The sequence below is a fragment of the Pongo pygmaeus genome, chromosome 6, assembly GCF_028885625.2.
Source record: "Pongo pygmaeus isolate AG05252 chromosome 6, NHGRI_mPonPyg2-v2.0_pri, whole genome shotgun sequence".
NCBI classification, from domain to species: Eukaryota; Metazoa; Chordata; class Mammalia; order Primates; family Hominidae; genus Pongo; species Pongo pygmaeus.
The window spans coordinates 116,061,722-116,076,913 of record NC_072379.2 but is presented as its reverse complement, the minus strand read 5'-3'; the positions used below and the strand labels follow the sequence as shown (position 1 = coordinate 116,076,913).

The following is a 15,192-nucleotide window of genomic DNA, read 5'->3' as shown; positions in this document are numbered from 1 at the left end:
GACCATATGACTTTTTTCTTTAGCCTGTTGATATGGTTACTTTGTTAGATTTTTAACTATTGAGCCAACCTTGCATACCTGGATTAATCCCATGTGGTTGTGGGTTATTATTCTTTTTATGCATTGTTGGATTTGATTTGCCAGTATTTTGCTAAGAATTTTTGTGTCTAAGTTCATGATAAATATTGCTCTGTGAGTTTCTTTTTTGGATTTTGTCTGGTTTTGGTATCAGGACAATACTGGCCTCACCAAATGAATTGGGATGTATTCCCTCTCCTTTTATTTTCTGTAAGAGATTGTGTAGAATTGACATTAACTCTTCTTTAAACGTTCTGTAGATTTCTCCAGTGAAACCATCTGGACCTGGATATTTTGTGGGGGAAGCTTTTAAATTACAATTTGATTTATTTAATGGTCATAGGATTATTCAAGTTATATCTGTTTTACTTTGGCTGAGTTTTGGTAATGTGTGGTTTTTCAAGGACTTGGTTCATTTTTTCTAATTTATCAAGCCAAAAGTTGCCCCTAGTATTTCCAGCTACTCTTTGGATGGCTGTGGGGTCTGTTATAATACCCCATTTCATTCTTTATATTGGTGATTTCTGTCTTTTCTCTTTTTATCTCTGTTAGTCTTGCTAGAGGTTTATGCATTTTTTTTTCAAAGAACCTGCTCTTTTGTTTCAGTAATTTTTCTCTATTGTTTTTGCTTTTAGTGTCATTGATTTCTGCTATTATTCTTACTATTTTCTTCCTTCTGCTTACTTTGAATTTATTTTGCTCTTTTTCTAGATTCTTGAGGCAGAAATCTAGATCATTTTTGAGACTTTTTTTTTCTTATGTAAACATTTAGTCTTTTACATTTCCCTCTCAGCACTGCTTTAGTTGCATTCCACAAATTGTGATACATTGTGTGACCATTTTCATTCACTTCTATGTATATTTTTATTTTCTTTGAGACTTCCTCTTTGACCAATGGATTATCTAAATAACCCATGGTGTATGGTGTTTAATGTCCACGTGTTTGGAGATTTTTGTTATCGATTTCCAGTTTGATTCTCTTGTGGTCAGAGAATATACACTGTATGATTTCAAGGGTTCGGTAGCTACATGTGACTCGTGGCTAGATGGAGATATAGAGAATTAAGATTTTAAAGGCTTTGGCAGGTTGAAGCAAATCTCCCAAAAATTAATAGAGTTAACTTTAATAAGGAAAAATGGAAAGTCTAAGATTAACCATATTACTATAGGATGGGACTTAATATACATGAAGAATCATTAAGAGTTTTTAAGTTTATTATTAATTTAGTTTAGGTTAACAGTGTCACATGACTAGTTATGGAAAGCTAGCACTGTTAGGCTGCATTAATAGAAACATAATGTCCAGAATAAATAAGATAACAGTTTTATTGTACATAATACCTACTTCTAGAGATTTTTGCTTATGGAAAGAATTTAACCATAGCATAGAATACAAACCCTGTAAGGCCTCTTCTGCCTTTTAGATTATATGATTGTCTTTTCAGTAATTTTCACCTAGATTTTATAATCCGAAATAACCTATAATAATTGTTTTCATTCCACCAACTAGATAATTTTGAAATTATGTCACTTAGCAACACCACCTTATAACCAGCCTATGAAATTCTTTTTTCTTTTACAATGGTTTTCTCTCCCCAACTTTGAGGATTTGTGCACCAAATGTTTTTCCCCACCTTCTACCTCTCATTGCACTTGATCTGGTTAATTACATTTTACCTAGTCTCTTGCTTATGTAAGCTTCTCTTAACACATTTTTTCTGTTATTTTATTGCTTAGGAAACTCTCTTCCTTTCTTCTTTTGGTTTCATATGAGTCCAAAAGTAACCATTATCACAGGGACTAAGAATAGGAATAATGCCTGTACAGAGGACAAATCAAATTTTTTGCCTCTAGAGATTTTAAAAGTACATACAAGTTCCCTGTAAGAAATCTTCACAAATATTTTTCTATTTCCTCAGTTTCCTCTAATCTTACTTTTAATACCAGCTTAGTATTATTTTCTAAGTTTTCTTTTTTTAGTTGATTTTAAGAGTATCACAATCATTTTGTTTTTCTACTAATACAAATACTGTTTTTTATTTCAATGTATTCCAGTTTGATTTTTTCCCTAAAATAATTTTACAAATGAGGATTATATATCTAACATAAAAGTACCTTACATGTTAGTAGAGACTTGGTTTCTACATATATGCTTTTAAAACATATTATGGTTCGTAACCATGATTTATGCTAGTGGTTCCCTTACCTGGCTAAGTTATCAGAATGATCTAAGGAGCTTTGTGTATATATTAACCATGTTAACCATTGCCTAGGACATGACTGTGTAGACAAATTTTATTGAATATGTGGATAAATGAGTTAATGAATTATATCCTATACTTGCAAATGCAATGGTATTATCACTAGTAGACTAAAACTAATATTGTAATTATGATAAACATTAATTAAACCTACAAACAATAGATTTCCACATTATTTTGGAGTTCAGAGAAGTATTCCAGGAAATAATATAAATGATCCTAATTTCTTAAAAACTTTATTGCACAGCTTAAATAATAAACATTCCCCATGTTAAAATTCCCTATTCCCATTTCTCCATTCTTCTTCCTTACTATATCTCCATATTACAGCAAGATCTGTATTTAAAATAATGCCTCATCTGTTTCAGAATAACATAATAGCTCTTAAATATTTAAATGCGTTGTGAAGGATTTCAATTGCGAGGACTTAAAAATCAGCACACCTTCTTAAATATCATTGTTCATTTTCTTGCTTTTTTTCATTATTGTTTCTATGAAGGAATATTCTAAGTTCTAAATGACTGACTTGCAAATTAAATGTTTTATATAACTTATTTGTATGATGGCAGGGTTGCCTATATGAATTTACTTTATGGGATTTAATAAATGTAAAGAATGTGCAGAATCCTGAATGGTTCACTTATTAAAAGCTACTGAATTTTTTTAAAAAAATAAAACTGGCAGACATATATTCCAGGAATTTGACCTTGTTATTAAATCACAGACTTTGTTTACATGCTGTTATGGAAAAGGTTTTACTTACCATTTGTTCAAAGTCATTCTTTAAAGAAGAAATTAGTCATTAAGTCATAAGAAAACTAACAGCAGGAAAAGTTGAACTGATTGATTATAATCTCCTGGTAATGTGACTTCAACAATTTACTGATTTATTTTAACATAGTTTTCTTCTATGTGTCAAAATCTTCTAAAATAATCTGTTACAACAATGCATACACACACTGCATTTACTTTTTTCTGCCTTAGTATGTTTGCAGAATTAAAGTATGCAATTTAAAGCCAATGCAGTGGGGTGTGCCTGTAGTCCCATCTACTTGAGAGGCTGAAACAGGAGGATAACTTGAGCGCAGGAGTTCAAGGCCAGCCTCGGCAACATAGCAAGACTCTCTTAAAAAAATAAAGAGTGCAATTTAAAATGTTAATATCCATTCTGTTGCTAATTTTAGATATTTTGGACAGAAATGATAAATTTTCATTCACATTTGAAATTTTTAACTGTTCCTGTTTAAACTCTTTGTCTGAGCTAACTGACATCCACTTGAAGTTGTCAGAAGCATCTCAAAACTATGTCCATCAAGGAAACTGCTCCACCCCAAAAAATCTATATAGATGCTAAGATGTTATGTAAAAGTGTATTGTTCACCCGTTATTTATAAACGTTCTAAAATTGGAAACCCTAAATACTGAACATCAGGAAAATGATTAAATTTTCATGGGTCAGCAACAGTGATCTTGTCATTCTGAGAGTAGGCTGGAGGAACAGTCTCAACCTGGGACATACTGCTGTCATGGGAAAGGGAAGAGAGAGATGGCAGGATCATTCAGTGGCTCTTGAAGCTTCTGTTCAAAAGTTACATAGTAACTTCCAATCAGCAAGTCATGTGGTCAGGCCTCGTGTCACTGGGGCATGAATTATAGTCCCCTAACAGGGATCGGGGGACTGGTACTAGTTAGCTCAGTAGAAAAGACATGAGAATTTGATCAAATAATGCAGTCTACTATACCTATGTCATATCTGCTTATTTTGAACTTTTTAAATAAGCACAAAGCTATCAGGTCTGCCATATAAAGTTGTGTAGGTTGTATACTGTACAGCTGTGATGGAGAGGCACCATTCACATAGTGTAAATGGCACACTGTAGAGTTTTGTTTTGTACAACTTGTCCATCCATATTCAGTGGCTCTGAAAATTATATGTCACAAGAAAGGTATATATTTTCCTTTCATTCATTAAAACTAATTTTGCTAGTAATAAAATTTGCTTATTTGAACTCAGTCTTACTAGCTTAAGAATAAGAGCTGATAAATTTATATTCCACATATATATTTGTGAATCACCTGTCTAAAATTACATACCTGCTATCAGTTGATATTTCAAATGATAATTCTCAATGTATCTTAATTTCCTTGAGGTCATAAATTAAATATATATGGCATTAGTGAATTACTCACTTAGTAGTTATTTTCTTGATAAATAAAATTTGAATATTTAAAGAACACTGAAATCTAAGTTATAAGTGTACTTATATAAATAGTACATGGAAATAAAATACAAATAATCACTGCTGTTGCTTTGGCAGAAATGTGTCATATCCTAAGTTCTGTGTTTTCTAAAGTAAAGATCAGAAAGAAAATACAATAAAGAAGAATTACATCTTTTTTGAAAATGGTTCTATGAATACTTATTGCTAAATAGAACAAGAGTTTTCCTACATTTTTTAATTTTAGGTTTGCTTGTTGAAAGCAACCATCAGGTACTTTTTATTCTAAGTGACTTGATTATATGTATTATGTATTTAAAGTTTATATTTTCTAAAACTGTTAAAGTGAAATTGTTCATTTTTTTCAGCCTAATAGCTAAGAGAATAGACTTGTCTTAAATGAAAATACTATATACATCCCAGTAATGTATCCTAGAAGTTTGCTATTATTTTCATTGGAGGCTGACATTGCTTGCTTTTTATAACCTTTCCTTCTAGAAATAGTGTAAGAAACTTTGTATAGTATGTAGTCAAAACTTCTACAAATAAGAATTTCTGTATGGGCTTAGAAGTATCCTTTGGGGGCTAGGATGGTGGCTCATGCCTATAATGGAGACATCTCTAATACTACTGTGTTTGTGCTACCTTCACAATTGAAGGAAAGACTGAATCTTAGTTAGAGGTTAGTGAAAATAAAGATGTATTTTTTTCCCATTGAGGTTCACCGACTCTGAATTGTATCTATCTTCATGAGTCTTTAGAGCCCAGAATAAATACCCTTGCAAGACCCCCATTTTCTACCAGTTACTGGTTGTTGCCACCCGCATGTCTCCTCACCATTGCAGTCATCATAATTATGTTTGCTTAAACACCAGCTATGTACTAGGCACAATCCTAGGTACTTTATGTACATTGTCTTCTTGAGTCCTACTGTCTCCATTCTAGAGAAATGGAAACATTTGGCTTAAGATTATTTTTGTCCAAAATCATAAAGCTAATAAGTGTGGAAGCTGAATCCAAACTCACATTGACTCTTGACTCAAGAGCCTGTGTTCTTAATTATTATGCCGTAATGTTTTCTTTTATGCCACTGTTTTCCCCACCATGCACCACCAAATTCAATTCCTTGCTTGGCAGCACTGCCTTCCATGGAAACCAAAAAAACTGAGAATCATCGTAGATTCTTCCATTATGTACAATCCATCACCAAGTTTTTCAGTTTATTCTCCTAAAGGTTTCTCAAGCCATTGCTCTACCTCCTCCCCACAGTAAGACTGCCACTGCCAGATCCTTAGTTTAAGTTTTTCTTCATCATCTCTTGGATGCATTTCTCTGTTAGTTGCCTAATTATTCTGCTTCTATTTTTGTGTTCCTTTTATCCACACCACTCCAAATAAACATTCTCATTTAAAAGTCTAATTTTCAAATTTCCTGTTGAAAATCTCTTAGTAACGCTACATCATCAGAAAGGTAAAATCCAATTCCTTATGCTGACACAAAAGTTCTTTTAATAAATGGTTATATCCAGCCTTTTCTCTTACTACTTTTCAATGATTTGTGTTTTCATTACACCTTAGTGACCTTTACCCCTGTACTCTTGCACCTGCTATTCTCTTTATCCAGAATCTCTTCCTTACCTACTTGGCAAACTTTTTCTTCAACCACAGACTCAATTCAAGTATTATCTCTGTAAAGCATTTCTAATTCCCTACTCCCTCCTTCTCATGTGATATTAAATTCATTCCCCCTGAATTTTAGATGTCTCCACTATAAAATAGTATTAACAACATCTATCCTATAGGGGTTGTTAGGAAAAATCAAAAGAAATAACAAATGTAAAATAACTAGTGCAATGTCTTCACATAGTAGCTACTCAAATATTGGTTATTTTATCTTCCTCCTTCATGTGTTCCTGTGAATAATAAAGCTGTAATTGTATACCTGCATCTTATCCTGAACTTTAAGATCCTCGGGATTGGAGGTTTCTTTTTCTTTTATAATCAATGCCCTGTTTCAGTACCTAATCTGTATTAGCTATTCCATGAATTCTTTTGGAAGAATCTAATTTTATGACTAGATTTTCAGTAACTTGCCTAGTAGAATGAAATAAATTGTTCTTATTAGTAATTCCTGCTTGTTTGTTTGTTTCCTTTCTTTAGTGGTGATGAGTTCCTCAACTTTCTTCTCAAATTAAATAAACAGTGTGGCCATTTAATAACAGCTGTACAGAATATTATTACTGAGTTACCTGTAAATTCTCAAAAGGTATTCTACAAAAGTTATTAAGTGAAGAAAAGTATGAACACTGAAGAACATTCCAGATAAGTTCATGATAATTCAATAAATAGTATTGATTTGCTGAAATTATATCGTTTGTTCTGCAAAATCACATAAGATCTAAATAAGTCAATTTGTTTAATATTACTCCTTTACATACTGATTTTAAAACTTTGTACTCTTGCCCTCAAGAAAAAGAAAACGAGTCAGACCAAAAATTAAACTGATCCATGTATTGAATTTACCATGTGTTCTTGTTTAAAACATAAAGTGACAGGAGACCCAAGTGAAAATGGAAACAAAACAGTGTGTTATTTAAAAACTATATCAATAAAATATTTTTAAATAAATTTAGAATAGGAAGAGTGTAAGTGGCCGGGCATGGTGGCTCACATCCGTAATCCCAACACTTTGGGAGGCCCAGGTGGGAGAATTGCTTGAGGCCAGGAGTTTGAGACCAGCCTGAGCAACATGGTGAGACCCTGTCTCTACAAAGAATTTTTAAAAATTAGCTGCGCATGATGGCATGTGCCTCTAGTCCTAGCTGAAAATTAGCTGGGCATGATGGCATGCACCTGTGGTCCTAGCTATTCAGGAGGCTGAGGCAGGAGGATCACTTGAGCCCAAGAGGTTGAGGCAGCAGTGAGCCATGATTGCACCACTGCACTCCAGCCTGGGCAACGGAACAAGACACTTTCTCAAAAAAAAGAAAGAAAAAGTGTAAGTGGCCTGCAAAAGCAGCTTATTTCATGTGATTAGGTTTTAGCTGTTTGTCTTAGTGAAAATTTTTTAATGCACTTGTTTTCCAGTGATTTTTATATAACATCAATTAATATTAGAATCGTCATTTTTAAAACCTTCAGGAACTGATTTGTTCATCATAAATGTTATTACTAATATTAATCTCCATATAGAAAGTTATATATACATATGTTCAGGAAATACATTTGGCAAGCTCATTTGATTATATTTTTATAAAATTACTTATTTTTGGTGTATTTATCCTAAACAAAAAAATGCCTTTCAATTATATAATCTAATGTTTAAGAATGTTGTATAATCTTTGTGGATATAAAGTTGTAGAAAGTTATTTCCATTATTTAATGTTGAACTTTTGAAAATATTAACAGATAACACTGGAATGGGCGTCTCCCCGGAATTTTACTTCAGTTTGTGAAGAATTGGTTAATAATGTTGAAGATTTGAGTGAAGAGGTCTGCAAACTAAAAGACCTAATTCAAAAGGTATATATTTAATATTAAAAGGAGGGGAAAAATGAAGGGAAATGATTTACAGCAAAAGGTGTTAGACAACCAAGCAATTCTGGTAAGAGCAACAAATGGAACACTTAGACAAGTGGGAAAAAGGACAGTTTCCAAAGGAAGAAATATACATAGGAAACAGACTTTGTTGGCCATTAAAGAAATGCATACTGAAAGAAGAATATGTCATTGTTATCTTTTCAATTAGCAGGGAAAAATGTATCACTACCAATTTCTAGTTAGAGTTCACCAAACTGATATTCTTATGTGAGAACACAAGCCCTTTCAAAAACAGTTTGGCAGGATGTGCCAAGTACTATTAAAAATTTGTATCTTTTGATAGTATTTTATCCCAAAGTATATGTACCATAAGTATTCTATACTAGGAGAATAACTTAATAAATTATGCTATACCGATTGTTATAATAATAGGCAGTTTAAAAAATAATGAAAATTAAATATCAGCTAAAGATATGAAATTATATTTGTACGTTATTACTTACATGTAAATGTACAGATAAAATAAATGAAGTATTTATTGGTTCTGTTAAAGAGACACGATTGTGGATGAAATACCCCTGTAATTGTCCAGACTCTCTGTAATATTTTTATAATTTAACTGTTTTCTAAAGAGTATGGACTTCTTTGGTTCTGGTTTTTTACAATATAGAAAAAATATATATCTGTATTTAAGGGCAGGTGATTTTTCCACTTTAAAAAAAATTGGCTATAACAAAATCTAAGCTGTTGGAATGGGAACCTTTGTTGGAGATGGATAATAAAGAAAAACACTTCCAGTCGACCAAAGAGCTCACTTCTGAGCTCTTTATCTGTTTGATAAATAAATTTGATGTCTATAAAGCTTTTGTGAAATATCTGATTTGAAGGTTAGATTATACATTATTTATACAGCTTCAACCCATAATTCATTTAATATTTTCATTAATATTTTATCAAAAAAGTTCTTTTCTTCAAAATAGATTTTATACATGTTCCAAGTATGAATAAATTGTCATTCTAGCTATTAATGTGTTAAATCAAAAGGAGTCTTTTTTTTTTCTTTTTTGATACTGAGTCTCACTCCATTGCCCAGGCTGGAGTGCAGTGTTGCAATGTTGGCTCACTGCAACCTCTGTGTTCCAGATTCAAGCAATTCTCCTGCCTCAGCCTCCTGAGTAGCTGGGACTACAGGCATGCACCACCACACCCAGCTAATGTTTGTATTTTTAGTAGAGATGAGGTTTCACCATGTTGGCCAGGCTGGTCTCAAACTCCTGATGTCAAGTGATCCGCTTGCCTCGGCCTCCGAGTGTACTGAGATTACAGGTGTGCGCTATTGCGCCCGGCCCAAAAGGAGTCTTTTAAAGTGAGAAGAAAGTTGTGAAGCAAATTCTATTATACAAAATAATAGCTGGGAAAGAACATTTTAAATGGGGAAATGAGCACTATGTTTCAGAATTCTTGTAGAAAATAATTTATTTCCAAAGAAAAAGGCATCTTAGAAATTGTATTGTCTCTGACATTTATTCATTCAACAAACATAAGACTGCCTGCTATATGTCAGGCACCTGTGCTACACGAGCTACATCCTGAACTTGCTGACGACCCAAAAATTATATCTCATCTAGAAGAATCAAAGGAAAGGAACTGATTCTACTTAAACATGCTATTTTTCATGGGTATCCCAGGGAAGTTTAGAAGCATATGTATAAAGATACTTCTTGCAAAACATCAGCCTTTAATGTTTAGTGTAGGAAATTTCCTAAAACATATTTGCTTCAGGGTTATTTACTAATTTGGTTTCTCCAAGATGAACTAAAAACATGGGGGTGAGGGGTAAGGGTGTGTGTATAGAATTAAAATGAAATTAGAAAACCATGTTTTTGTTAAATGAGTAAAATTAAGAAACTGTGCTATAGAAACTGACTCTAAAGTATACACAATTCAATCAGGTAGCATAATACTTATTTTAATAATGCATACCTGTTAAGAGAATTTTCATTGTTCTTTAGCTAAATAGAAGACCTTTTTCCCATGACCCTTCTCTATTTAGAATTTATGCATTTCTATATAAGAACTACCCTTGAAAACATGTATTAGTTTATCATAATGGCAAATACAGTTCTTTGGGCAAGAAAGTCTTAATTTTGGAGCAAGCTAGTGGGTTGGTTTTTCCAGATTAGTCTTGTACAAGTAGTAATCATCATAATGAGATTTGATTTAGGGAATTATGAAGGCTTCCAGATTTGGAAATATGCTATCATGCCTGTTAAGCTTATATTATTTCAGAGTTTACCAATAATAATTGAAGGGATTTTTTTTAAGAAACATGAGTTATCACAGATAAGTGTATGGAGGTAACAAAGAGAGAGGGTGGGAGAGGTCAAGGCTAGACTTTAACACCACATCACTCTCTTTCAAGCCAACACACTGACAGGCTCCTGTCAGAAAGGGTCATTCTAAGTAATTGGTTAATAAAAGGAATGACTGTCTCAGGATTCAGTAAATGGAGCATCAGTGTCAAAAAGGAATCTGTTGCTGAATGAAGCCATTTGGAAGTTAGACCAAGAATATGGTATTAATGAGATTGGCATTGGAGTCTGGTTTTCTGCTATAAATTTAAAATTAATTTTGCAAGCTTTTTAATTAAATATTTACACTGTAGAATTTGGAAGTCATTATTCCTGCTGATGTTGAAAGAATTTATGTCATCACCCCAGCACAGGATGTTTCTAGTAAATATCACTCTATAAATGTGCCTGATTCTTTTTATCTTTCAAGGATCTTTGGTTTCTGCTTATTTTCTCTCCTGCCCCACCCCCAAAAGCTATCCCTCTCCTCTCAGCCCTTCCTCTTTAAGTCTTTTCTCTCTCTCTCTCTCACTTCCCCCTTTTCTCTCTCTCTCTCTCTCTGTCTCTCACAGAAACACACACACACAGATACACACAGAGTGGGCAACACACACAGTAGGTAGGGGAGAAGGAAGCTTCTTAAGCAAGAAATTTGTATCTGTGGGAATTTAGAAACTGACTGGGTACTGTACTTTCATTGCTGAGAATTACTAAAAGAACCACTTAAGTTTTTGTTGACATTTGTTTACTGCAATTATATTTAAATAAATTATTAAGTTTCTACCAGTAGCATCTGAGCTTCTTGTTTTTGCTAAATTTCATGTTTTAGGTTTGCTGTAATAATGATTCACTTTTTTGTAAGATGTTAATTGATATTTAATGCACAAGCAAATCAATATCAATTGTCATTCCTTATAAGTAAAACAGAAACTTTAAATTTAAAGTTACTTTGTCTCATGACATAAAAACACCATTTTAAAATGTGATCATCTGTGAAAGCATGTATTTTTAATGTAAAACTAATAATTTACAGTAATGGATTCTAATGAAAGACTGTCTTTCAGACATATATGTTTACTTTAAATCTTCCATGGTAATCTTGAGTTGCCTACATCTAAATCAAGTGAATTGAATTAACATGGATATTATGATATTTTTTAAAATCAAAATGTTTTATTAATGTATTGTTCAGTAACTCCTCTTTTCTTTTTCCATACTAAATATTAGTTGCAAAATGAACGGGAAAATGATCCAACTCATATACAATTAAGGGAAGAAGTATCTACATGGAATAGTAGAATTTTGAAGAGGACAGCTATTACCGTATGCGGATTCGGTTTTCTTCTTTTCATTTGCAAGCTAGCTTTCCAGAGAAAATAACCCAAATATTTGTTTTAAGTTATATATACACATCTTATTGAATCATCCAAAAATCATTGCTTTTAACTATTTGCGGCACAATATAACTTTACATTCTTTGCCATTATTCCATAGGAAAAATTTTGACAATGTGGAGATTTTTTTTTTTAAAGTGGTTTGTTACTTTGACTTATAAATACAATTTGTTATGTTTATGTTAATTGTGATTAGGCAGTAAAGTATAAGTAATTTTTTGGTTTCATCGTATGTAAATAACATTCAAAATTAAAGTTATATCTAATATCTTTCACATTTTTTAAAGTGTGCTCATTTGTCATAGTGAATCGTACAGAATTTGTAAAGTGTTCATCAATTGAGCTTTCTTTTATTTCTTTTTTCCCCCTCCATTATTACATAATAAGGATTTTTATTGGATTTTTTTGTTATATTACATTATGAGGAAATTATTAATTTTGAAAGTATCTGAGAGAATAGAAAGGATAAAGGTAAAATGTTAAAGTTTTGAATTGTGGATTAAATCCTTAGGAAAAGTATTTTAAATACAAATTAAAACAGCAAAAAATTAGAGACTAGTGTTGAAAGTACAAAGTACATTGGAATTTTTTTATGTAAAATACTTTGGGGAACATACATACTATATAACATTCTTAGGAATGTTATAAAAGTGAATGACATTTGACATATTATTTATCATATCTAAAGTAAGATTTATTTTTCAAAATCAAACTAATGATATTCAGATTTTTAAAGTGAAGTTAATAAAAAGGCAGGCCCAATTTAGCAGAGAATATAATATTTAAATCTTGCCTTAGTGCCATACTTAAACAGATGCAGTTGATCTACAGTTGTTTGAGAAGTAAACAAAGCAAAGATAAAGAATTGTGGAAAGGAAGAACATTATAAGGATCTATAATTAGTAGCAGTTTCTGCTCTTGCTTATACCAAAACTACAAGATTTCAATCATTCTTTTATTGAGAATTGGCCATATTTTAACCTAACTGCTAAATAGCAAGGCATATTTTTTTGCTGATATTTCCTCATTTAAATGAGTCTTAGAAGTTCTAAAGGTACTTCTTTTAACACATATGGTGTTTCACTCCCAGCCAGCACAGTGCTTGGGTAAATAGAAAACATGTAATAAATCTTAGTTTTAGTTTCCTTTTTTTAAAAAAAAATTTAAAAAAAGCACTCTCGGAAAATGACATACTATCAGATTATCTATTTATGATGGTCTTTTTCACCTCAGTTCATCTTAAAGATAATGATATTTCTTCTATTGGCTGGGTAGGTCACTATTTTTTTTCTTCTGACAAAACCAAACCATCTCGCAAATATTAGGACAAACTGTGAAGATGTGAATTTATAAAATATTTTCTTTCCAAAAGGATTTCTCACAGAAGTCCATAAAATGGTGATTTTTTTTATTTCCATGACACAGTGTGATTTTTAGATTACAGATTGAGAATAAGTACAGCAGCGTTGTTGTAATTAGTGAAGTTATTTCTATGGGTAAAGTATCAATAGAATTATTATTATTTTTCTTGTAATTTAAAATTGGTTATTTCATCTAGAACATAAGTCTCTTCCTACTCTGATTATTTCACCTGATTACAGTGCTTTTTGCGGGAAAGGAGGCATTTATTGCTTCTGGAATATCCATTCTTTTGTAACACATAACTCAGTATAAATCATTTTTCTTCTCTTCTTCAAACAAGAGGATTTAAAGTAAGTCTCCCTTAGAGGCTTCCCTGAACCACAGATACAAATGTTGTCAACTGAGTTTTAATTCTATGCACTTGAAAGTAGTAAACCTTTTTTAAAATTAGTTGGTATTTAATTTTTAATTAATCTGAATTAGAAAATGCTCCTATATCTTTAGTACCAACTCTGGAACACAAATAATCTATTCTGAGGATGTAAATATCTTTCAAAGAAAGGTATGCTTACTTGTCCCATCTTGCCACTATCCTTAAGTGATGTGTTTAGTGCTCTTTGTCAATCTTACTGCATTTCTCTGATACACTTATTACATTTCTCTGATACACTTATTACATTTCTCTGATACATTCAGTAACCTTTTTACCAGATAACTATTTCCCGCTGCTCTTTCCTCACACTTCTGAGACCTCCATATCTCATTCTTAAAATGATGGCCGTGCTTCTTATTTCCCTGGGAAATAGAATCATATTTTAAAAAGAACTTGCATACTGGGTTTCCTGTAGTTAAGAGGTCAGCAAACATTTTTTTGTAAAGGTCCAGATAGTAAATATTTTAGACTTTGCAGGACATGTGGTCTCTGTCAAAATTTCTTAACTCTGCTGTTATAGCACAAAAGCAGCTATATACAGTACATAAATGAATGAATGTGGCTTTGGTACAATAGAACTTTATTTACAAAAGCAGGTGTTGCCTGGATTTGGCCCACCAACCTATAGTTTACAGACCTCAGTCTAATGTCACAGAGTTACAAATGTCAGGCTCTTTTAATCCTGATAATATAGTCAGAGATTTATTAATTTTGTTAATACTTTCAAATAATCAGCTTTTGGGTTTATTGGTCAACTGCATTTTAAAATTTTTATTTCATTTCCACCTTTATTATTTCCTATCTTAATTGTTTGAGTTCTTTTTTTTTTACTCAGTTATTTTAAACACACTTGAAGTATTTTTTGCTTTCTGAGAAAAGAATTAAAAGCCCTATATTCTGCATACTGTAGTTTCACAGTTCATTTTAAAATACATCTATTTTTCCCTATTGGGTTATTACAGTATTTATATATTGACATTTATTTCATAAATTATTTTTTCCAAATTGCTTTTGAAAAAAAACTGCATTGTGACTTCAAACGTACATTTCTGCAGCTTTTTCTTTTGAAAAAAAGAAGTATTGCTCAAAAATAAACTGATTATACTGTAAAGAACTATTACGGTTTCTTAGGCTCAGGACAGAGATGGACAGATTACCATTTGAATGCCTAATATATGGCAAACACTTCATAAATGTTACATTTAATTCATAGGCCAGGGCCATGAGGTATATATTCCTATTTTACAGAAAATGAGTTTCAGAGACAGTTGAAGTAAATTGTTGAAATTCACACTGCTAATAAGAAAGCTGGAATTTTAATCCAATCAGTTTAACTTCAAGTCCCATGCTCTTTCCAGCACTTATCCATTCATTCACTCACATATTTACTGAGCACTTATGTGTCAGGCATTTTTCTAGATGTTGGGAAATCAATTATCCCTGCCCTCATGGAACTTACCTTCTAATGGAAATAAACCAACAGATAAAGCATAAGATATTAGATGTGATAAGTGCAATGAAGAAAAGACAAAAGGAAATAGGAAGTGCAGGGTAG

The 15,192-nt window shown here is 32.0% G+C and overlaps 1 protein-coding gene across 6 annotated transcripts in view; it reads left to right on the top strand.

The window, feature by feature from the left end:
• The window catches only part of ASZ1 (ankyrin repeat, SAM and basic leucine zipper domain containing 1), a 76,912-nt gene extending 64,793 nt beyond the window's left edge, over positions 1-12,119 (top strand). For all 6 annotated transcript variants that reach the window (XM_054495544.2, XM_054495550.2, XM_054495546.2 and 3 more), the window contains 3 exons: positions 6,718-6,823; positions 7,966-8,079; positions 11,676-12,119. In XM_054495544.2, the coding sequence (XP_054351519.1) occupies positions 6,718-6,823; positions 7,966-8,079; positions 11,676-11,828 (373 nt within the window). In that variant the 3' untranslated portion in view covers positions 11,829-12,119. The remainder of the gene's footprint in view (positions 1-6,717; positions 6,824-7,965; positions 8,080-11,675) is intronic.
• The last annotated feature ends 3,073 nt before the right edge of the window (positions 12,120-15,192 follow it).